The 23,253-nt window shown below is 36.5% G+C and overlaps 5 protein-coding genes and 1 long non-coding RNA gene across 24 annotated transcripts in view; 4 read left to right on the top strand and 2 right to left on the bottom strand.

The window, feature by feature from the left end:
* Positions 1 to 484: 484 nt before the first annotated feature.
* LOC107224663 (GTP-binding protein SAR1b) lies at positions 485 to 6,402 on the top strand. Of its 8 annotated transcripts, none has more exons than XM_046733740.1 (6): positions 485 to 636; positions 1,086 to 1,168; positions 2,256 to 2,381; positions 2,881 to 2,946; positions 3,094 to 3,329; positions 3,792 to 6,402. In XM_046733740.1, exons 2-6 carry the CDS (start codon positions 1,126 to 1,128, stop codon positions 3,906 to 3,908), a joined length of 588 nt encoding a protein of 195 aa, XP_046589696.1. In that variant the 5' UTR covers positions 485 to 636; positions 1,086 to 1,125; the 3' UTR covers positions 3,909 to 6,402. The 8 variants fall into 8 exon arrangements, with proteins under 8 accessions (XP_046589696.1, XP_015520307.1, XP_046589699.1 ...); XM_015664821.2 differs by lacking the exon at positions 2,256 to 2,381 and adding an exon at positions 2,432 to 2,551 and having other exon boundaries at positions 486 to 636; XM_046733743.1 differs by having other exon boundaries at positions 515 to 632.
* On the bottom strand, positions 5,907 to 10,083 carry LOC107224662 (3-hydroxyisobutyryl-CoA hydrolase, mitochondrial). 4 transcript variants are annotated; one of them, XM_046733734.1, is made up of 9 exons: positions 9,900 to 10,083; positions 9,560 to 9,772; positions 9,224 to 9,314; positions 8,316 to 8,383; positions 7,999 to 8,240; positions 7,515 to 7,756; positions 7,228 to 7,447; positions 6,927 to 7,114; positions 5,907 to 6,843 (listed from the first exon to the last, which is right to left on the bottom strand). In XM_046733734.1, the coding sequence occupies exons 3-9, from the start codon at positions 9,312 to 9,314 to the stop codon at positions 6,713 to 6,715; spliced, it is 1,182 nt and encodes a 393-aa protein (XP_046589690.1). In that variant the 5' UTR covers positions 9,560 to 9,772; positions 9,900 to 10,083; the 3' UTR covers positions 5,907 to 6,712. The 4 variants fall into 4 exon arrangements, with proteins under 4 accessions (XP_046589690.1, XP_046589691.1, XP_015520303.2 ...); XM_046733735.1 differs by having other exon boundaries at positions 8,316 to 8,429; positions 9,561 to 9,772; XM_015664817.2 differs by lacking the exon at positions 9,560 to 9,772 and having other exon boundaries at positions 9,900 to 10,000.
* Positions 10,084 to 10,316: 233 nt separating this feature from the next.
* Positions 10,317 to 13,919, top strand: LOC107224661 (bifunctional purine biosynthesis protein ATIC). Its single transcript, XM_015664816.2, has 7 exons — positions 10,317 to 10,482; positions 10,880 to 11,083; positions 11,444 to 11,732; positions 12,026 to 12,517; positions 12,640 to 13,029; positions 13,147 to 13,411; positions 13,511 to 13,919. The coding sequence occupies exons 1-7, from the start codon at positions 10,467 to 10,469 to the stop codon at positions 13,628 to 13,630; spliced, it is 1,776 nt and encodes a 591-aa protein (XP_015520302.2). The 5' UTR covers positions 10,317 to 10,466; the 3' UTR covers positions 13,631 to 13,919.
* A 591-nt stretch (positions 13,920 to 14,510) lies between these two features.
* On the top strand, positions 14,511 to 20,076 carry LOC107224667 (methylthioribose-1-phosphate isomerase). 4 transcript variants are annotated; one of them, XM_046733736.1, is made up of 6 exons: positions 14,511 to 14,701; positions 14,783 to 14,903; positions 15,574 to 15,809; positions 16,813 to 17,021; positions 17,485 to 17,693; positions 17,839 to 20,076. In XM_046733736.1, the coding sequence occupies exons 1-6, from the start codon at positions 14,676 to 14,678 to the stop codon at positions 18,124 to 18,126; spliced, it is 1,089 nt and encodes a 362-aa protein (XP_046589692.1). In that variant the 5' UTR covers positions 14,511 to 14,675; the 3' UTR covers positions 18,127 to 20,076. The 4 variants fall into 4 exon arrangements, with proteins under 4 accessions (XP_046589692.1, XP_046589693.1, XP_015520312.1 ...); XM_046733737.1 differs by lacking the exon at positions 14,783 to 14,903 and having other exon boundaries at positions 14,511 to 14,705; XM_015664826.2 differs by having other exon boundaries at positions 14,514 to 14,903.
* LOC124293313 lies at positions 19,812 to 20,802 on the bottom strand. The gene is made up of 2 exons (XR_006903240.1): positions 20,442 to 20,802; positions 19,812 to 20,318 (listed from the first exon to the last, which is right to left on the bottom strand). It is a non-coding gene; the product is annotated as an uncharacterized LOC124293313 (long non-coding RNA).
* Positions 20,803 to 21,754: 952 nt separating this feature from the next.
* Positions 21,755 to 23,253, top strand: part of LOC107224659 (tropomodulin) — a 73,790-nt gene continuing 72,291 nt past the window's right edge. For all 6 annotated transcript variants that reach the window (XR_006903138.1, XR_006903139.1, XM_015664811.2 and 3 more), the window contains exon 1: positions 21,755 to 22,221. Coding sequence is in view for 4 of the 6 variants with exons in the window: in XM_015664811.2 (XP_015520297.1) it covers positions 22,069 to 22,221 (153 nt within the window). In the remaining 2 variants the exon portion in view is untranslated. The remainder of the gene's footprint in view (positions 22,222 to 23,253) is intronic.

Raw genomic sequence — 23,253 nt, 5'->3', positions numbered from 1 at the left:
GAAAAATTCGTTAAGAATGAATTTGGAATTCCGAAGATTCTGGGAGCATATGTGTCTCCCCATGTCAAATTGAGTCAGGCTGTCATACACTATGGGAAAAATTCATTTATAATCCGATGTGGAATTGTTCGATAAGGTGCGCTAATGTTTCTCAGATTCCTGCCTCACAATCACTGTGCGGAGTAAATCATTCCCTACGTTCGGTGAGCGAAGTAGTTCTTCGCACACTTGAGACCGTATCAACCTGCGTCTTAACGCGTAGGTACATACGTAGATAGACATTGCCAGTAAATCAAAATACATAATTACACAGTATATGCGTAATATTGAATTAAATTACAGGCGTTATGTAGCATATTCTTATTCGCGAATAAAACTTTCTGTAATTTAAGTGCAGATCCCTTAACGTGGTAACTGAATCTCTGATACAGCATTGTGGTTAATTTATTCGTTCGGTATCGCAGTTCAAATATCCCGCCGTTTGTGGAACGGTGACTTGACAACATGGCCGCCGGAAGTGGACGTCACCTAGTGCCAACTGCCAACTGATTTGGCTCCCCCCTGAGCTGTAGACGTTTCGTTGAAAGAAAGTGATTATTCACTGTTTTCTAGTGGTTCCGCACATTTTTCTCGTAGGTATGTGAAGTTTTATTGTTCAAGATAAGTTAACGACGTCTGCGTTCAATGTCAAACGAGATTTGATGCAACTTTAATTGTTGTCAAAAGCAACTGCGCGACGAATAAGCTTGTTATTTTTGGACCACGTCTTGTGGGCCAGCGTAGTATTCTTTTGTACATTTCGGTAATTTATTCTACCTCTTTCTTGGACGGCAGTTCGTTCCATATAATAGTTAATTTCAGTAGCCATCCATTCTTATTTTATCGCAATTATTCTTCACCAATCTGCATCTCGTAATCTACTTTAAAAACGGTCACGTTGATCTTTCGAGTGAATGATTACACGGAATTTCGATTGACATACGCACACACTTCTCTTTTCACAAGGTTAAGCTCGTACGTACGCTGCTATCTTATTAAGAACTTTATACAATTTTCACTAGTCATCATGTGTCTTATTTTTGCAGAGTCATTTAGCAATTAGCACGCATAAACGCCACACACAAAATGTTCATTTTGGATTGGTTGACGGGGGTTCTTGGTTACCTTGGTAAGCATATTTACTACTAATATATTTTACAGATTCCCGTTAACGCTAAACTTATTTGTGCTCAAGCGCAAATTTGCAAATATATGAAAAATAGTCATTACTCGATTGAAATTTTGTTTGGTGACCCAAACCACATCGCTGTCCACTTTTGGGGTTCGCATCTACTATTTTCAATGCTAACAGAATACCATCTCCATGTGGACAAAGTTTACCTGTAAATAATGAGATGCCAACAATACTTGCAATATACCCTCAATTAATTTTGTAACCGAAATTATAAACACCTAACCTGAATGTTCTAAAGAGCCATACCTCGATCCATTTTGTGTCATTTTTAAAAAAAAAGTTAACCAGACATTCTGACCCAGCGTCATTGATCGAGAGATATTCTTTTGCCATTGTCTATTCTGAACGAAAAAGAAATTAAAAATAAATCGATATTGCTGTTGCCGTTGGTCAAAAACTTGATGAAATCTTGAAGGATATTGCAGAATACAAACGAAGAATATTATTCAGGAAGGTGAATATTATTACTTTTCATCACTTTGTATGTTGTTCCATTGTGTTTGTGGCTTTTACCCAATATGAGATTTCAATATCGTATCAAGGACCGTCCAGTAGCTGCTTATCAAACCAGCATATTATTAAAAAAACTCGTTTACCTTGGCTTGGATGTAAATTCTTTGTAATAAATTGCACTGAAAACGGCCTTGTAAATGAATTTATTAATACATTTTTCTTATGTATCATCATTATGTGGGAATAGTGCCAAAAACTCATCTTGTGTACGCAAGAGTAGGTTCCCAGGAATTAGGCAGCTCTATCGCCATCGGACTTGAGCTGCAAGCAGAAATGATCTATAACTCAAATTCAAGCTATTCGTTTCTTCTATCATCTTCTGATCTATCTCCTATGTTAAGAGTCACAAAAATAATGGAATTATGATGATTTTTTAGATGAGGGCCGCTGTTAATGAAACTAGTTACTTTGTCACTTATAATCATCCGATGAAATAATGATTTTAATTTGATCGAATCATGAACCATGAGTGATAAGCCAAACAAAAAGAAAGACCTGCGTTTCGTAGGTTTTTCTGTTCCTGTCTGTCGCGGGAGGTTTGCCTTTCTTGGGCTGCCCAACTCTGGCCGGCGTTCACTGCTAAATGCTGTGCTAAACGAATGTCTAATCGATCCAGTAGAAGCCACGTTACAACGTAAGTCAGTCAAAAACAAATGCATGACGTTTGTCTGTTTAAATTCACAGGGCTGTGGAAGAAAAGCGGGAAGCTACTGTTCCTTGGCTTGGACAATGCCGGCAAAACGACGTTACTTCACATGCTCAAGGATGACCGGCTCGCCCAACACGTGCCGACGTTGCACCCAAGTAACTAACCCTACAACTAACCCAGCGATTTAATTTGTAGTCGTACAGTATATTAATGTCATCGAAACACTCAAACTGCGTCTGCTTTGCATAGGAAATATTTGTCTCAAGTAACGAAATGTTTTTTATCCACCTGCAAAGAGTCTTGTATAAATTGGAGTTGATTTTCTGCGTGTAAAGTACGACAAGTATATTATTCAAGACAAACGAAGCTAGAAACTTTGTCATACATTTACGCAATGATTAACGAGTTCACGCTGAGTTTACACAACTTGTTAATATGTTACGTAATCAATATACAGTATTAATCGACGATTCTCTGTTTTCAGCCTCCGAAGAATTATCCATTGGTAACATGAGATTTACAACCTTCGATCTTGGTGGGCATACTCAAGGTAAAGCAACGAAGCCTTTGTGTTACTGAAGTTTTTAAAATTTCACTAATAAACAAAAATTAGTTTTTGTTGATGCAGCTCTAATTCTATTCAAACACCATAAGACATGAGAATCTGCTTATACAATTCACCCAATATCTGTTGTAGCACGTAGAGTATGGAAAGATTACTTTCCTGCTGTTGACGCGATAGTTTTCTTGGTCGATGCCAGCGACAGGTCGCGGTTACCTGAATCCAGAGCTGAACTCGATGCGCTCCTAACTGATGAGCAGCTCAGTACTTGCCCGGTTCTTGTATTAGGTAATAAAATTGACAAGCCAGGCGCTGCCTCGGAAGACGAGCTTAGAAACTTCTTCAATCTTTACGGTCAAACTACAGGAAAGGTGAGTAACATTGTCGCAGAATTGTTGCAACAAACAAACTTTTGCTAGTATTCTTTTATGACATGATTTTCGACTCAAAATTAATAAATGATGACATTAGGTAACATACTTTATTTGACGAACATGTCAATCACACATCTACATTGGATTTCTTGCAAAGTAGAAACTCATACTTTCCATAGATCAGGTATCAAACTTACAAACAAATGTAACATGATAAACATCTTGGAAGGGCATTTTTTTATACTTCCAAATTTTACCCCGTCTTAATCAAGCACAGATCCTATTTTTTTTTTTACGGTAATGTCTTACAATATTCGTGAATGCAGTAATAAAAATTATATTTCTACAAACTGACGTGAGACAAACTGGTCCTCGAGAATAGAGTTTATATTAATATAAATACCCCGATAAGACCAACATTTCTCATTTACGTGATACATAATGAATTAATATTATCAGGGAAAGGTAGCGCGCAGTGATATTCCCGGACGTCCACTGGAGCTTTATATGTGTTCAGTGCTGAAGAGACAAGGATATGGGGAAGGTTTCCGCTGGCTAGCCCAGTACATTGACTGAGCATGTGAAAACGAAATGTAATATCACTGACTCCCAAAAACTTCCTCTCTTTTTTACTCGAATGGTTGTCTTTATCCTGCGATTTATATTCACCGAAACGTGTCACGATGAAACATAATGTTACGGTATAAAGAAATAATTTTCAGCCCTTCTATAACTGATAAAAAATAGTGACTAGTAATATCTGATAATTACCTAACTCACTGTTAACAATCTTGTAGTGATGGGTTACATCCAGGCAAACCATTTAGATGTAATCCACCTAATAATAATTGCCCATTGAATGTTTTCGGAAATACTTTGTAAATCTTTTGAACATGCATGTAGAATGTTATGAGTTAAATTTTGATCGGAGATTTATTATCTGAAGAATTTGGCAATCTCCGCTTCGGATGAATTCCCAAGTGCAATAATCTCATAACATTCTTTCACATTCAACCAAATATCCTTCGGTAACAGGAGACAAAAAACAAAACAGTATTCAAAGAATATTCATAGTTCGCCTATTGTTTTCGAAAAGTCATTCTATGAATATTCTATACTTATTTTGTGCTAGCTGGCAAGGAATATCTTCCGCTTGATTGAGACAACACTTCTGGTATAATAGAAAAAACCGTTTGTCACCCTGCCCTAAAAACTTTCTGAATCCTACAGAGCTCCCAACGTTCTATCCTACAGATTTACATATTTCAGTGCTATGGGATACTGTAACGCTCGTACAAAGCGATATAAACCATTTTGATAAATAAAATACGGAAAAAAAAACAAGTGTCTATTTAAGAATCGTAGATTTCTTATGAATTATTTTGTTCTGTTGCATGGTCCTTGCAAAAGTCAAAGTTAACATCATTTCGAGGAACATTAAATTAAATTAAAACAGAATCAATCATTAATCAACTTCACCGCCGAGTTTCCAAAGTTTGGCATATTTTACTTGTGTTTACTATAATTCCAGTATTCAGAATGCAATACGTGTAAAATTTTTGAACTAGTATGCGCATTACTCATGCATAACTAGTTCAGCAGTATCGAAAATTTTCGTGGAAACTCTGTGAAGTGTATCATAATCGGACGTTAGATAATTTTGTAGTTGTAATAATGGAAACATAGGAAATATTCAATTTACTCAACCTTCTTAAGTCTCTCATAGAGAAAATAAATTTATAATTAGCAGTTTTTAATATAATAAGACAGTCACATCATTTGTCCCCAAACATCTACTTTAGTACAAGAAATGCTCTTTTCGGTTTCTCAATAATATGGGTAGACGGATGCTGTAGTTATGTCTATAAATGCCAAACACTACTGAATTATGGCAATTAATTCCATTATAACCTAGCAATGTATTTCCAAATCCAATTTGTAATGTGATAAATTATGCGAATTGAAAAACAGCTTGCAGCACTTAATGCCAGGCACAGAGTCACCTTGACTACTGCGGAAAGCCCGCTCGGAGAGATCCTGATGGTAAGGTAGTGATGAATGCATCAGGAAAAGTGCCGAAGAAACGAGAAATACACACTCTAATTTACTATTCTGCCAACTGTATTCCGATCGTTTAGACTTCAGCGATAAAACCTTGCACAATTGCATCGAGTTTATTTTACGTCATAATATTTTCGATGCATGTAATTAGGTGATGATTAATTTTTTCAGTACATGTATAGGTATAAAACTATAGTAATCGTATGGCCTTATGAATAAAAATGTACCAATTGCTAAAAGTGAAAATTGATAGTTGAGGATCAAAAGGTTAAATTTTTGAAATGATAACACAATGTGGTAACTAGTAATGCTTTTGAAATTATCGATTGCACTATAGTTATCGAAATTTGCCTGCCTCAAATCTTCACTTTCGAATTCCACTTATTATGTACTACGCGCAGTTTTACCATTAATACCGCTTTCTTTCAACGATAATGTATAGTTAGCAATTCATGAAACTCAGCTTTCAATCAATTCTTCAGTACCGTTTGTTATCATTTTTTCTCCAGATTGAATAATTTATTTTCGTTTTTCTATCGGACCCGGTGTAACCTTGATGTAACCCTGATGTAAATAATTTGTCATTATTCTATGCATACATACGTAGCTTGCACAGTGCCAGGCGAGATCACTGTGTTGTGATTGTGTTGTCAATTTCGTTAGAGTTCCATTGGTAGCATTAAAAATGCAACGTAACACACCGTGATCTCCGATATGTAGATAGAGGAATGAATGAACTTAATTATTCTCTACTTAATTGTAGAAATTGAAATTATTATCAGAAACAATCGCTTACTTGTAACCAATTCACATGTCTATAATTTGAATGTATTATCATTTTGTTCAGTTCAAATTTTTTATTTCTTGGTAACATGGTTTAACAATGGATATATGAAAAATACGCATTCAGACTCGATCTGAGTGTAAATTTAAATGCTATTACTAGTAATATTAATTGTTCTGTTCGTTGGTTTTTACATGAAAAATAAAACAGTTCGCTGAATTTTTATATAATGTTTTAATGAATTATTAGTAATGTGAGTACTTGGAACAGTCATCAGAAACCAGGTTGTTCAAATTACGTTTCCGAAAATTATACAACATACTTTTTTTTATTGGTAATGCTATAAGCTATATATATAAGCTTTATATATGTGTAAGCTTTTCAGGAATCGCCACATCCATTTCAATGGTAGCAACAAACAGTATTGACTAACAATAAAGTTTCACATCCAACGTTTCACAACTTATATAATTATAAAAATGGCAATGTTTTCGAGCCACGTGTTTATGGATATACTTTCCCCAGTAGCGTATTATCAAAGTTTCAATTCCTCTTCGTCAGGTAGTTTTGCAAATCGTGCTTCTATTGCCTTTTGTGAAATTTCACTCAATTGTGCTGGTTTCCACATTGGTTTCTTGTCTTTATCAACTAAAAGAGCTCTAACACCTATAAAACAAAACTTTTATTCACATAACTCTAGTATCGACGTTACCATGTAACAACAATTTAATCAAACTGCAGCCAATCACCTTCGTAATAGTCACCATCCTTTGTTAGAGCTGCGGATACTAGCCTAAACTCCATCTCTAAGCATTCTTTCAGTGAGAGTTGAGATCCTTTTTCTATAGCCTGAAGTGTGACTGTAAGTGACGTAGGAGACATTTGTTTCAATAACTTAATTGCATTGACTGCCCAATCAGATCCATCTGATTCAAGCCTGGAAGTATAAATTTATTACAAATCAAAACAACAATTATTAGGAGGTGGTATTAAGAATACATTTCACTGTATACTTACTACTAGAATTTAATTATTTTCATCGATATTCACCTTTGTATTATTTCCTGCACGTTTGGAGCGGAGAAACATTTATCTATTTGTTTTAAATATGGCTGCAAACTAAATTCAGGATTGAAATTGTCTGGTTGATACTTTTTTATGATTTCACTAATATTGTTGCCATTTGATTCTAGTAATTCATTTGTTAAATCTCCAAGTCTTTCAGATGGAACATAGTGAGTCGCTATGCCTGCCGCAAGAACATCAGTACCTAGACCATCAGTAAAATAATTTAGTCCAATTACGAGAAAAAAAGAAATAAATTAGCAATGTCTCACCTTTGAGACGATGGCCAGTTAGGCCCAAGTAACATCCTAGCTTTCCGTTCAATCTGGGAAGGAAGAAAGTACCACCCACATCTGGTACCAAACCTATGGCGGTTTCAGGCATTGCAAACAACGTGTTTTCGGTGGCTATTCTGTATTTGCCATGTACAGACAAGCCAACGCCACCTCCCATGGTTATACCATTTATTAAAGCTATGTATGGTCGTTTGTAAGTCCCAATAAGGTGGTTCAGTCTGTAAAAAGATGTATTTCAATTTGACAGTAAGCTTTTCTCTGCACGGGAAATACAGTCCTTGTTTAGATCATCGAGTATTCTTATCTTGTACCATGTGAACTTATATTATGTTATTTACTAATGAATTCTTACTATTTGATTTCTTACAAGATAACTTTAGTATTTGCAGTTTGCTCCGATGCTGGAAATATGTCATAGAATTGTCAAGAAGCAGACAATGCTAATTTCAGTAGTACTCACGTGTACTCAGCACGAAAGAATTCTTGTCCGACTTTCTTACCACCAGAGTTATTTAAAGCTAAGGCGAGTGTTTTAACATCACCACCAGCACAGAAAGCCTTCTCACCAGTTGCTTTTACAATTACTAAGTTTTTTGATGCTTCCCATTCCTTCAGAGCTGGATATATTTTACGCACCATTGACAAGTTCAGGGCATTCAAAACCTTCGGACGATTCAGAGTTAGAATACCGCTGTCCTTGATCTAAAGATATAAAACGGTATAGAATTGGCATATGTTTTCATTCTTCAATACATAGTTTCAAATTATCAAGCTCACATTTTCTATGAGAACGTCATTTTCATTGAGAGAATCAGATGGTATTTCTCCTTTTTCCGCAAGTGTTGCTGGAATTCAAGTTGCTCGTTTGGTAACAGGTGGTGGATGAAGGCCCTGAGTGTTAGTTGTTTATACCAAAGGTTACTTATATTTGGTATATGTAGTGAATTAGTAACATACAGAGTATTAGAATTGTGACTGGCAAAACTTGTATTATTGCAAATGTTTGAACCATATTTATAGACTGCATATTTGCATTACTACAAAAACAAAATTGACATTAATTCTGAGATGATATCACGAATTTTGAAGATTTTCTATAATTGAAAGTTATTTTTCTGTTCACAATCATGCAATAAGAATTGCCTATGAATGGAAAAGTTTTGATGTTTTCTAAAGCTTTGAGGCAACCGTAAATTTGTCTTTCAGATTTAATGTTTTACAAAAAAAAAGAATGAAGTTCTAAATGTGGTGAACTATTACACTATATTTATGCGGTTTCTCAACAAATTCTTTAATTTATGGATTTTATACATATATTGGAGCTTCAATAGCCACCCTATTGTTCTAGATCTGCCTTGAATTGAATTTGCATTACATATTTATGTAATAACAGCTCGGATTCTTTGAAATAAAGAAAAATTACGATCAGAAAATTTCAAACTATCGTGTTCCCGCAATAAGTAACAATGATTGTTTTGCTTAAATAAATATCGCAATAATTCAATTGGATTGTTCAAAAAATAATTGCACATATATTTCCATGACCTGATTGCAGAGTCTCATTTCTTATAATTTGAAGTGACAATCTCGTATTACTTAATGGTTGAACAGTTAGTTTCATCCACCGTATGACACTTGACACTTGAAATGATTGTTGCAAAAATTTCAGCGGTATCCATTCATACCTGAACTGTGAATTGACATAATCCTTGCGTTGAACCAACCCGCGCTCCTAATCGCGGTAGTTTTACTCAACCGAAAGGTTATGTTGGACATCTAAAATGAAATGAAGATAAGTATTTGTCTAAAATAGACTGGCGGGTGAGGTGGATTTTTAGGTCAACGAAACATTACCATTGTGTCAGTTTACTATTTATCTACTACGATTGTGTTCCGAATATAAGTAAATAGAAAACTTGTTTCCAGGCAGAATTCTTTATCCAAGAATTCACCAAATATTACTATAGGAATGGATGGAATTGGAGTAAAACTGGTTTAGGAATACTCGCAAAGTTACGTAACTTTTCTTTGTTCGGCGTTCCCGATAAGATTTCAGTTCGACAAACACCGCTCCATCCAATTTACGATTGGCATAATCATTATTCCCGCTGGAAATTCATTTCGAGATTGGTAATTGTGCTCGTACTACTGCCAACACGGCCGCGATTGCATGACACGCGTGTCCGCGTTGTGCGCACAAGGTGCGTGCGTGGTGAAGAGCGTTGAGACGTTGACTGAAGAATATGTTGAGAGTTCGGAAGTTTTTCTTTTATGAACTTGGAGCATATCTTTCAGTGATATCCATTGTCCTATTGAAAAAAGCGGGGATTGGCCTGCCGCAAAAACTGAATGACAACTTACCGACATCGACGATTATAACAGATCAGTACGGGTACACCTTATGTTGTCAACGAGATTCAAAATGTTCAAAATGAAACGTTCTATGTTTCTATGATTGACTGTTAATTAAATACATTTAAGGACACACGGAAAGGTCGCTATGTTATTCTATTGGTTGTATGAAAGCACATTATTTACGATGACGTAATAATCGTGTTATAAATATGAGCGCTCCCAGCATAATGGAATACATATTTGAATAAATGTCTTATAACCGGCCTGGCAAATATATTTTTGTTCCAGAGATGTTTATAAAATGCACAGCGCTTCAATGTCCGATAACTTTTGACCCTGGACCCCCGCAGACCGTGAGATAAGTCCTTTGACGCACTCGGTTGAACGAGCTAAATAACAATTGGCGGGATTGAGGCTATAAATGCAGGGATCCGCTTCAGGGTCATACACTTGTTGCCTATCGAACCATACATACGGCACGCGTGTCTGACTCCATTGAAATTAATCTCGTGCCCGTTCAGGCATATTTCGGTTGTGTTTTCGAAGACTGAAGGCTCCTTAACTACCGTAAATATGAGTGGAAAGCTTGGTGAGAATCATTCTGCTACACATTTCAATTAACTTTATTTATATTTACCAGCATTCTTATTGCTCAAAATTCTTTGTGGAACTTACACCGGTTCCCGAGATGTGGGTTAACTTTACCTTTGTATCGGCACATACATTTTCCCTTTACGAAGATACGAACTTAGAATATATGTAATATATTTTATTCCGCAGCCCGCAAACTCACTGTTGTAATTATGTATTTGGTAATGTACTGGATATCCTCCCCTTCAAACTAATAATTGATATGGATAAATTATGATGATAGTTGTTTCTTTTATTTTCTTGCATCCACATCAGTTTATTATCGTTTATTGCGATTGTGCCTGAGGTAAAACGTAGGCACAAAACTGTTATTAATATTGTGTATTTTGTTGCAGCTTTGTTGAGTGTGTCTGATAAGACGGACTTATTACCTTTTGGTAAAAAACTATGTGACTTGGGCTTTGTACTAGTCGCATCCGGAGGTACCGCCAAATCTCTGAGAGACACTGGCCTACCAGTTAAAGATGTATCAGACATCACGGGAGCTCCTGAAATGCTTGGCGGACGAGTTAAAACTCTTCATCCCGCGGTTCATGCAGGTACGATTTAATAATCTTTAGATTATTAACAATGATAATGTGTGGTAAATGATTCACAAATTTAGCCTGAATGAATGTTACTGAATTCAATATGGTTCACCAATAGTCATTGAATTTAATGGTCATTAATCTATGTGTTTTTTCCAATCTCTTTGGCTTTGATATGTTCTATATAGTCACTTTATCATTTAATTGTAATGTCGAACACCAAGATGTACGAATCATGCAAAGGATGGTGCCTTTCCGATTACAATATCTCATGAATGAACAGAGCTATATAATCATTTAGGTTAAATTGAACCCAGTGAAAATTTTGTATGTGCTTTTTAATATTATCATTTTATTACTATGCATTTATAGGTATTTTGTCTCGCTTGAGTGATTCAGATCAAGCTGATCTGAAAAAGCAAAATTATGAGATGATAAGCATTGTAGTATGCAATCTTTATCCATTTATGAAGACCATAACTAAGCCAGACGTCATTGTTGATGATGCTGTAGAAAATATTGATATCGGTGGTGTGACTTTGCTAAGGGCTGCCGCTAAAAATCATGCAAGAGTCACCGTTATCTGTGACCCTGTTGATTATAATAAGGTTATCGAAGAACTGGAAAGCTCCTCTGACAGAGATACTTCTCTTGTTACTAGGTATTCAAGCTTTCATTTTTATATCTTATTGGGTTTTAATTGTGTTGTTATTTACTTGCTTTAAACTTCAGAATGCCCTAGACTTATGCTTATATTATGCTGTATTTTATATTTTTGTACTTAGTAATTAGTCGATCACGTGAAAAACGATCACAGCACAAGTCTTACCAGTCATTGATATTCATTATTTAAGTTTTACCACTTTTAACTTGAAACTTTACCAGCTAAAGGTGTTAAAGGTTGTTTAAGGGCCAATAGCATGACCCTAACATATATTTATTTTGAAATTGCAGACAGTCCTTGGCTCTCAAGGCATTCACTCACACAGCTGAGTATGATAATACCATTTCTGATTACTTCCGTAAAGAGTACAGTGCAGGAAAATCTCAGCTTACACTTCGCTATGGCATGAATCCCCACCAAAAACCAGCGCAGCTTTTCACTACTCTAGAAAAGCTTCCGTTGACAGTTGTTAATGGTTCACCCGGATTCATAAATCTTTGCGATGCCTTAAATGGTTATCAGTTGGTCAAAGAACTTAAAGCTGCGCTCAATTTACCGGCTGCAACTTCATTCAAACATGTTAGCCCAGCTGGTGCAGCAGTCGGTGTCTCACTAGATGCCGACCAAGCAAAATTATGCCAAGTCGAAGATTTGTTGGATAAATTGACTCCGCTAGCTTGTGCGTATGCTAGAGCTAGAGGAGCGGATAGAATGTCTAGCTTTGGAGATTTTGTTGCCTTGTCAGACCCTTGTGATGTCATTACTGCCAGGATTATTTCACGGTAAGAATTAGCAGTATTCACATAGTTTTCATGATCAGATTTCAATGTAGAATTTCAATCTTAATTGGAATTTCTAAGTGAAATTCAGTTCCAGGTTATTTAATCATTATTTTCCATTGCAGCGAAGTATCTGATGGCATTATTGCTCCTGGTTATACACCAGAAGCACTTGAACTGTTGAAAAAAAAAAAAAATGGCGGCTACTGTGTTCTACAAATAGATCCAGACTACACACCAGCTCCTGTGGAACGCAAAATTCTCTATGGTCTTACCATGGAACAGAAGCGTAACGATGCGATCATTGACAAAAATCTATTTACCAACATCGTAACACAGCAAAAAGATTTACCAGAAGGAGCCATCCGAGATTTGATTGTAGCAACCATAGCTCTCAAATACACTCAAAGTAATTCTGTATGCTATGCACGAGACGGACAGATAATTGGTATTGGCGCTGGACAGCAATCTAGAATACATTGCACAAGACTCGCGGGTGACAAGGCTGATAACTGGTAAGTTGTTGATTTACATTGGGTATGTCGCAGTGAACTGAAACGACCTTAGTTAACCTTCCCACAAAAAGAAATTTGCATTTGTTGACTTTTAAGTTGAAAACATTTCATTTTAAGGTGGCTTCGTCAGCACCCTAAGGTTACGGGAATGAAATTTAAAAAGGGGATAAAAAGGGCAGAAATTTCAAACGCCATAGATAACTACGTAAATGGATCAATTGGAAAAGATATGGACCGAGAAAGTTGGGCTGCTGTTTACGCAGTGGTTCCAGAACAGTTCACTGAAAAGGAACGATCAGATTGGGCTAAAAAATTGGATGGTGTTGCTCTTAGTAGCGATGCCTTCTTTCCTTTCAGGGATAACGTTGACCGAGCCAGATTGGTTAGTAGAGAATTGAAAATTCTCAGTTATCTGCTTTCATTTCTAATCGTTACCGTATTGTAACGAACTATTTTTATTGCTAAATTTGTTTTATTACAGAGCGGTGTTCGATACATTGCTAGTCCAGCTGGTTCCACCAATGATGAAGTTGTGATTAAGGCTTGTGACGATCACAAAATCACTATGGCACACACCAAACTTCGTCTATTCCACCATTGAATTGTTTAGTCCAATTCGGTATATCCCCACTTAGGGAAAGTTGCTGGATTTGGGTGATATGTAGTGTATGTTATCGATCTGAGTATTTCGAATATTCCTGTTATTCCTAGATAAATGTATTTTTATGCATTACTGTTATCACTATTAATTTGGTAGTTTTATACAAATTTTGCCATATTATGTTATACGTATGATATATAAATTTAATGATTTTAGGCTCCTTGGTATTTTTCAACAAGACTTGTATTTCTAAAGATGTTCAATATATTGCTTTTTCTAAATAACCTAATTTTATACGTACATTATTTCTTCACTTCTGTACAATTACACAATATTGAAAGATACTTTAAGCTGTACGTAAGATTTAAATTTTCACGTTATAATTCTACACCTAACAGAATATTAGGGTAGTTGGTTATATGCCCCAGTTTTGAAATGTTATAAAACCGCTTCATTCAGAACCAATGATTCATTTTCAATGTTGGCTAAATTCGGATCATTCGGTTTTCAATAGTGTTCCATTATCTCCCATGTTCCATTATGAATTGATTTAATGGGAAAATAGGCAAAACTGTTCTCTTGTCTCATGATCAGTAGCTTAGTCTGTCGAATTTATTCCATGTGAGCTGAACGGAAATCATATTTTCATACAAATAAACCTCACAGAAATTCAACCATCATTGTTAAACGATGAAAACAAAAATCGATTTTAGCGTTGAGAAAATGCGTTCGGAATTCAGATTCTACTGTCTTAAAACTTCAAACTTCGTATCCAACCATATCCAACATAAAGTTGAAACGAAGGGAGCTTCGGTATCGGCTTGCCGCGACAGCTGCTGCAAGCTTCGCGAAGCTCACGCACTGAAGTTATCGTTGTATCGCCGCATTCGTCTCAGCGTTGACAGAAATCAGACAGTAATCACGTGTTTATCTAACGAAGTCTGGTTAAGTTAGGTCTGTCTATCTACGAATAGTTGGGTCCTTATCTGTGCACGTGAACCACGCCGCGAGTTTATTAGCTCTATTCCGCTGAAAAATACCGTAGATGCAGTTATTACGGAATAATAATTTGTATGTGAGTTCGATCGCCAAACGTATTACGCTTCAGTCCTAACCTAACATTTCACAATATTTTCCCGGGATGACGCTTAGAGCAATAAAATGGGAAGACGGAAAGCTGGAGATTTTGGATCAAATTTTACTCCCGGTAATCTCAAAGTACGTCGCTGTCAAGGGTGTCGAAGACGGCTGGAAGGTTATCAACAAAATGCAGGTAACGCACGTACTGACGTCGCGTTTATTTGTTGTCAAACGTGTCCGCTGATCAATTGCATAACGCAGATTATACGCCGGGGTTATCCTCAGTTCTGTCGGCACATGTTTCAACATTAAAAGAGTAATCTTTGCTCTGAATTTACAATTAATAACCGATTTCTTCCATCCGTTAATCCCTGCTTTATATCACGAACCACCGAAACTTTCCATATATCATATTTATCAGCTTCGACATGATTGTCTCACCAATGTATTCCGGTCATGATGATTGAGCAGTTAAACATGTTGGTTTTGGCCTATTCAGCAAATGATTTTGAAGGTTTTTATACACATCGAATACATCCAAAGATACTATTATAAACACATTAAGAGGACCACGACTTTTACGACTTTTTATCATATTATAATATGTGGATAATATTCTAAGCCTAGACTTGAGTTCCATTAGTCTTGTATTAGTTCGGTAGTCGCATTATTACTTATTTAATTTTTTAAATCGAATTGTTAAAGTATTTTCCATCATCACAGTATTTTTGCTCAGACAAACGTAGCTCAAAAATGTAAAAACTAGTAATAGTCTTAGCTCTAACTGTACACATAAAATTTAGCATGTGTTGTAGCGTGATGATCATGGATTGAGCAGAGGTTTATATATAATATTTTTTCAGGTGCGGGGAGCACCTGCAATTGCTATCGTTGGATGCCTTAGTTTGGCTGTGGAGATTCAGCCTGAGGTTTTCACAGACAAAAAGAGTCTCCGTCAAGAAATTGAGGGAAAACTGAATTACTTGGTATCTGCAAGACCGACTGCAGTGAACATGAAAATAGCTGCCGAAGATCTGATCACACTTTCCAATCAACTTAGCAAGGATGATTCTGTGTCTGCTGCAGACATGAAAGAGAGGTATGGAATTTTTCATTTTTATCTGCTTGATTGAATACAAATTTATAGACAAGCTTGCCGATTGCACCTTAACTAATTAAAAACTAGGTTCGTCAATGCTTTTTACCGAATCACTTGCTGTAATGGTTGAATTATGGCTGAAACGTAGATTTAAGGAATTGATGCTGATTATGAATCGTTTGTGTCGATTGGTGATTGCTAATTGCAGATTAATTAACTTTTCACCTGGATGTCAATAAAGATAAGTTATCAGACTGTGGCAACCAATCCTTTTACTTTATCTTTTAAAAGTTGATTCAACCCAGGCAAACTTTGTTACGCATGTCATCTTACTCTTTTAATTTTCTTGGTTAACAAACTCGACTTTGACACTGCAGATAAAATTTTGATAATCCTGCACTTTGGACCGTATTCAAATTTACAAACATTTCAACTTCGTCTTTGATAATCTCGCATTCCTTGAGTTTTTTGGTCAATACATGTTAATCCCTTGTTTCGCAATAATTAAACAATAATGAATAGGAAAAAAGGAATTGTTTTTCTATTTGGTATTACTGTAGGTTTGTTAGAGAAATTCCAAATTGATTATTCCATCAAATTTTGAACATCACTAGGTGTTTATTTTCATTAAATGTTAGAGATTGACCATGCCAAATGCTCTGCGCGAAGAATTAAATTGGCTAATCATAGTTCGTCACTCTTTATCTAACAAAGCTGACTCCCATCTTGCTTAATTATAAAATTGTTTGGTTTTCAAAGACATGCTGTTTTGTGATGTTTGGATGAAATTCAGGCAGTATTGTTTGAAAGTAGAAGTTTTAGTTAACTCGCACAATTTTAATTTTCGACACACATGATTATTGTTATAATAATGATTTAGCGGCGCCATTGTTGCCATTCTAGTGACATACAAAATTCAAAACATATGTGTGTGTGTGTCTCTTTTATAAACATGGCGAATGTAAAAGGCAAAAAGAAACAAAAAAAAATGAACATTGAATAGGTTCCTAAAAGCAATAGACGCGATGTTGGAAAAGGACATTGCTGACAACAAAGCAATTGGACGTCACGGAGCGCAAGCAATTCTGAACAACGGGGCAGGAGATAGTTTGGTGAGGGTTCTCACCCATTGTAATACTGGCAGCCTTGCCACTGCGGGATACGGCACAGCCTTAGGTGTTATTAGAACATTGCATGCAGATAAAAAACTCGGTAAGGCCTTCTTATTTACTCATATCTTCTTATTTACTCTTGAATCATAAAGGATATTTACTTGTACGATTAATCAACTAGAAACCACTTTTCTTTAGCGACTAATATCACCATTACTTTACTGAGAAACCAGGTATTCACATTCTTTTATAATAAAATACATTTGTTTCATCTACGATTCGATTATTGTATTGCTTTATGTTGATGGTCTTACGTTTTCGTTTCGATTCGAACTCCTGATACTATTGCTACTAAAGAAGCTTATTTTTCATGTCTTATCTTATTTACCGTTCAAGTATACTTGACTCGTCTTTTCTGTGTGCATATCACAGTGTACTCAACAAAGGTAAGTGCTTGAATTGCGATGTTGAAAATTTTATTTTTATTGTTTTCTTAACACATCCCAATGCGCGTGACTTAAACAAATCACTGTTATTATTACCGAGTTCTTTGTTTGTTACAGAACAAGTTTATTGCACCGAAACGAGGCCGTATAATCAAGGTGCACGACTGACTGCTTACGAGTTAGTTCACGAGAAAATGCCTGCTACTTTGATATGCGACGACATGGTGGCGGCATTAATGAAGTCCAGAACTATATCTGCAGTTATTGTCGGTGCTGATAGAGTTGCGGCGAATGGCGATACAGCGAATAAAATAGGAACTTATCAAGTAAAATAAAAAATTCTCTGACGTTTTTTTAATCCTGTGATTCTATCTGGCTTATTCTTTTTTTTCTTCAGCTAATTACACCGGCTCTTAAAACAAATCCTTCGATGCCTAGTCAGTTCGAGAACCATGGTAATTTTTTTTTCAGATCGCAGTTGTCGCAAATTACCACAGTGTGCCATTTTATGTCGCCGCTCCTTTCACCTCCATCGACTTTACCATTCCCAACGGCGATCGTATCATCATTGAAGAAAGACCGGAAAGAGAGATGACGCACATAAACGATCAGCGAGTTGCTGCTGCGGGTATACAATGCTGGAATCCGGCGTTTGACGTAACACCAGCTGCGTTGATCACAGGCATAGTTACAGAGAAAGGTGTATACTCGCCCGAAGAATTGAAGGGGCTTAACGTATCGGAGAAACTACAGGACTAATAGGCTTCGAATGATTCATCCTATTTGCTGATGCAACATGCGCTTATACAATTGATTATCATTGAATAACAACTTCCGTCATTATCGGAATTCCGCTGTGCTTATACGCTTAATGCATCCAATGTGTTCATCGCACAGATTACATAATCTATGAATATGGTGCAGGGGTTTGATATCCGAATAAAATATCACGCTGTCAATTGAAAGTATTGGCGAGTTTTGCGATACACAGCTTTTGAAACATTCAGCTTACACAAACCAAAAGCCTACAGCTATAAAATTTAGAGTTCAATAATTGATAGCCACTAGAGTATTTCGCAATAAAAAAATTTTGGATTTCGCTCGCACTCGCACCCTGAAAAGCTTGTCTTCGACAAAATCTGGAATCGCCGCCGAAATCGTATTTGGTGATAAAAGTCATGAAACTTACATTTCTGTGCCATTTCAACAAGAGCATTTTTCTAGTTACAAAATGTTATTGTACAAAATGATAATGTACCGAATGATGGCAAATTGAAAATCGTTCAAGTGCGAGTGAGATCAAAATTTTTTTAATTCTGAAACACTAACTGGCGCTAACAGTATGTAATACGTCTCGCAAATGCCAAACTATACAAAAAATGCACGAATGTAATATTACTGAGATTTCAGGCGAGCCAATAAGACGCTGACGCTTGAAAAATATTTGCACAAATAACATTTTGGTGAGATACTCTCACGTACGAATATATTTCTTGTTTGCCTGATCATGCCAGGCACGTTTCTTCTATTTAAAATAACGTTTTGATACTTTATTTACATCATGCAGCTAAGTGGGAGATGGTAGTTGGATTATTGTCCAGATATCTCCTTGCCAAAAGAGAACAATAATCATATCAGATCATTTGCTGTTCTTAAATACGTAATGAAATTTTTCAGATATATCACTGCTTACGTGAATCGCGTATCTCTTTAATTAGACAGACTCCTATCGATGAAAATATTTTATTTTACTTGATATATTCTACTGGATCAAAATTTGGAAAGCGAATTTTGTTGACGGTAATCAATTATACCGTTGTTTTTGCTAATCCATTTTCTACATTTAATGGTAACGAAAATATGGTAGGAACCTCTTCAGCGTGAAATGGAATTCTTGGCCTTCATGACGTTAAATGAAGGGAAATGTTGGCACGAGTAAATATCGTTGAACATCTCGTCAAAAAATTAGGGCCCTCATCAGACTTGCTTCACCCGTTCGTAGCTTATTTCAGGATAAGGAAAATTTTCGACCATGTCTATTTACTGCGACTTTGTCATTACGATTTTGTTCCCCGTGCTGATGCTAGTTTTCAAATATGCTAGAAATAAACAGAGGAAGGTATGGAATCTCGTAATGAATCGGTTACTGCGCGCATTTATCTATTTGGATATGATTAAGTGTCGGGGGTCTTATTCGGTATGCTCAAATTAGTATAATATTCACATCAAAAGTGACAACTGTGTTCCAGTGATTTAAACTCAAGTTTGCGAATTGCTTTATTTCTTGCACTTACTATGCAGCCCAATTTTTTCATATCGATTTTAGTTGAAAGAGAAAAAAAAATGAAGTCGTGGAGTCACTAGATATTTCCTACTAATGTGCCTTTTAGAAAGAATTGTTCCCCCTACAATATTGTCCCTGCTTGCTCATTTTTGAAACTATAATTGTAAATCTTGATCCGGAATGAGACTGGTTTTACTGTATACAAAATGTAATATTGTGTACATTTGCAGCGCTGTGACACAAAACATGGAACAGGATCGTTCCGACTGTGTGTAATTGTACTTTACATACGTACTGTACTTGCATAATACACCTACGATATTTAAGTAATTTATTAGATGTATAATCTAACGCCCTTCTACACTTTGTTCATTGTCATATTTTTGTAATTGTATTATAATAGATTGATCGTAATTGCGCTACGAGTTACTTTTTTTACTTACTAAGAAAAGACGCTTTCACTAATTAAAGGAACACACTAAAAAAAATTCCCCCGTCTTGCTGATTCATTTTCTTTTATGCAATTAGTGCGGGAAGATGAGTAATATAAAAATCACTACTTCCAATCTACAGAGATTCTTCACTCTCGGTTATTTTATGTAGGTACTAGCTGGCACGGCAAACGTTGTCCGGTCCGTTCCGGTAGATGCGCCATAATGTGTTGACACTATGCAAAACAATTTAACAATCGCCATTTATCGGACCTTAGCATGGCTATGAACCATCGACTTAACGATATAAATATATTGTATGAATATGACTTCAATCAGTAAAATCGTTCAGTACTTACACGATCACTAACAGACGCACCAAAGAATTATATACATAAAGATAATGCATAGCTGCCCGGAATAAAATGCGGAAACTGAAGGTTTGAGGCCGGTCAAAGTGATTGAGATTTTCCTGTTAACACTGCAGATGACAGTTTTTTCAAACTCATATACGAGATTAGACCTTATCTGGAATTTTACCTAATACTCGAGACACATGATTGGTCTAAACCAGAAATCGAATCCCATTCGTACACTTATAAAGTAATAAAGTTGAGTTCTTTCCTCTCTTTTTTTGCTGAAAAATTAATCAGCTGAAGCTCACACATTTTATTTTTTTTCTAACGATGTATACGTGAATTTCTCCGTTAGGACGTGCGCAACAAAAATTCGAATTTATGATTCCATCAAAATTTTTATGGGTTATTACACCTAACGAGAGGATCTTCCACGATTTTTTTCATGTCATTTGGTAAATTTTTCAAGAAGTTGTGAATTTATGAAAAAAAAAGTTCAAAAATTCATATCTGAAAAACACATGAACGAAAAAAAATCGAAAAAAAAATCGTGTAAGCTCCTCTCATTATGTGTAATCACCCATCAAAATTTTGATGGATTCAGAAGTTCGAATTTTTATCGCCGTACGTTCTGAAGGAGAAAGCCACATACAGACGCTGCAAGTGAATTTATTCAACATTGTTACTCAGTGTCAAGATTTTTGTGAGTCTTTTTTTTATGCATTTGCAGTACATTTTTAATACAAAGATTAATTAAAAATCAGTCTTTTGTTCCTTCCGAATACATTCGGACATGTCCAAATTCATTTGTATTTTCACAATTCGTCAAAGTCGCCCAGTTTTAATTTTAATATTACGAATGAAGTACCAAATCACAGTCTAAGAATTTTCAACCTCAGTATAATCAGACCGAATGTCAATTCTCTCTTTCTTCGATTGTAGATACGGTTTGTGCAACTGATGCATTTTGACACAGAAGTCTGTGAAAACTGTCGAAACTGTCGAAAGCGCGCAATTCGAAATATCAAATTTTGCTATACTGCAATATTTCTCGAGTGTCACAGGATGAATTGACACAATTCGACGAGTGGCAATTGATTTTTCGAAGGAATCTCCTGCCGATTCGACGAGAGAAAACGAGACCGATCAGAGAGAGGAGAGAGAGAGAGAGAGAGAGCGAGAGAGTCTGGAAACGAGAGTCAGTCCCGGGTCGCGTAAAGCGGCAAGGAACGCGTGTACAGCAGCCGTAACTTAAGGGAAAACTGAAATCTATTTTCGCTGTGAAGACGGCTTGGAGGGCCAGTGGAAGCAGTTTGGTTTAGTTCAGCCAGTCGCGTCGTTCGGTGCAGAGTCGCGTCCCGGAATTTTAGGGAATACCGCTCGCATCGCTCTCGAGCCTCGAGTTTGCATCAGCGATAATTTCTCGCCTTATTCGCCAGCTATTTTCCGAAGGAGCAAACCGGGATTTCCCCTTTTCCATCAGCTTCCCCGACTCATCCCAACTCCTTATAGCCGCTCCTCTTTTCGTCACCCGGTGTTTGGCGCTCTCGCCGCTGTTACCACGGGTAAAAGCCTGAAATTTTCGACCCTGGAGGGTGATACGAACGAAAATTCACCGGGCAACACAAAAATGGAAGTTATGGACGCCCTGACCCCCGTCATTTCGACGCCTTCGACGCCGGCCGTCGAGGTCACCGAGGAGGATGGACCCACCGTCGAGGAATCGTACGAAGTTACAACCACCCGCCGAAAGACGGTTCGCACAAGCTACAAAATTCAGGAAGTAAGTCGGTCGTCGCAGCACGATAATGATGGTATAATCTGAAATTCGAGATCTGGGTGCGTGACAGAGACAAACAGGGTCAAGTTGTCTTCGAATTTTTACCGTATTCCGTACCGTCGTCGTGACGATTCAAATCTATCTAATTGCAAAACCCTATTATTCACGAGAATATTACCGATAATCCTACTCCAATGACGTATAATAAGCGCGGGAAGTTGTTCCATGGGTACGTACGTTATACCACCGACCTTACACGTGTTTCTGATGTTAATTTATTTATTGTAACCGTTAGAATAATTTGACGGATAATCGTGGAATAATAGATAATTCAAACTGTAACAAGGAACAATTTTTGTTCACACGTGTAATATTAGTACATTTCGCGATGATTTTGGTAATCGATGTATTTTTTCATCGGATTTTATAATTGGCGAAAGAAAGTTTTCGTAATCTTTTTTTTTTTTTCATCATACGGAAACCAGTGTTCTTACAATCTCTCGTCGATTGACACAATAACAAAAACGTTTTATTTATTACGGGAACAATGAACGATCCTGTTCCCTGCATCAATTGCTGTATATAATACAATTGGTCATTAAAGATGTTTGAAAATCATAACGAAACTTAATTCTCAAGACGAATGATGTTAGTTTAGTAAAAATAATTTATGTGTTTCGGATGAACGGCGTTTATAGACGGACATAGAATCAGATCTGAAATTTATAATGCCAATACGGAGTAATTTTTGCAGTCAATTTTGACCCGTTTAGAATTACCTCTGCGCCCAGATCTTCGATCTCACGCATGTGTTTACAACGCATTTCCGTTCTTCGGGGTTTGATTTGGCGCATTTCCGGTCCGCGTCTAAACATTAGGTAACGCAGGTATATTTACACCGATGCCTTTGAATTTCGAGGGCGTCAAATTTAAATTTTCCCGCGTTAATGTGGCACGTGCGATTTTCGAGTCGCGGGAAGTTTCCCGCATGTTTTCTCCGCAACCTATAGAAATCCATAACAATATTTCTATCAG

This window comes from Neodiprion lecontei, chromosome 3, assembly GCF_021901455.1.
Source record: "Neodiprion lecontei isolate iyNeoLeco1 chromosome 3, iyNeoLeco1.1, whole genome shotgun sequence".
Taxonomy (NCBI): domain Eukaryota; kingdom Metazoa; phylum Arthropoda; class Insecta; order Hymenoptera; family Diprionidae; genus Neodiprion; species Neodiprion lecontei.
The sequence above is the reverse complement of the archived record's forward strand: the minus strand, read 5'-3'. Positions and strand labels throughout refer to the sequence as shown.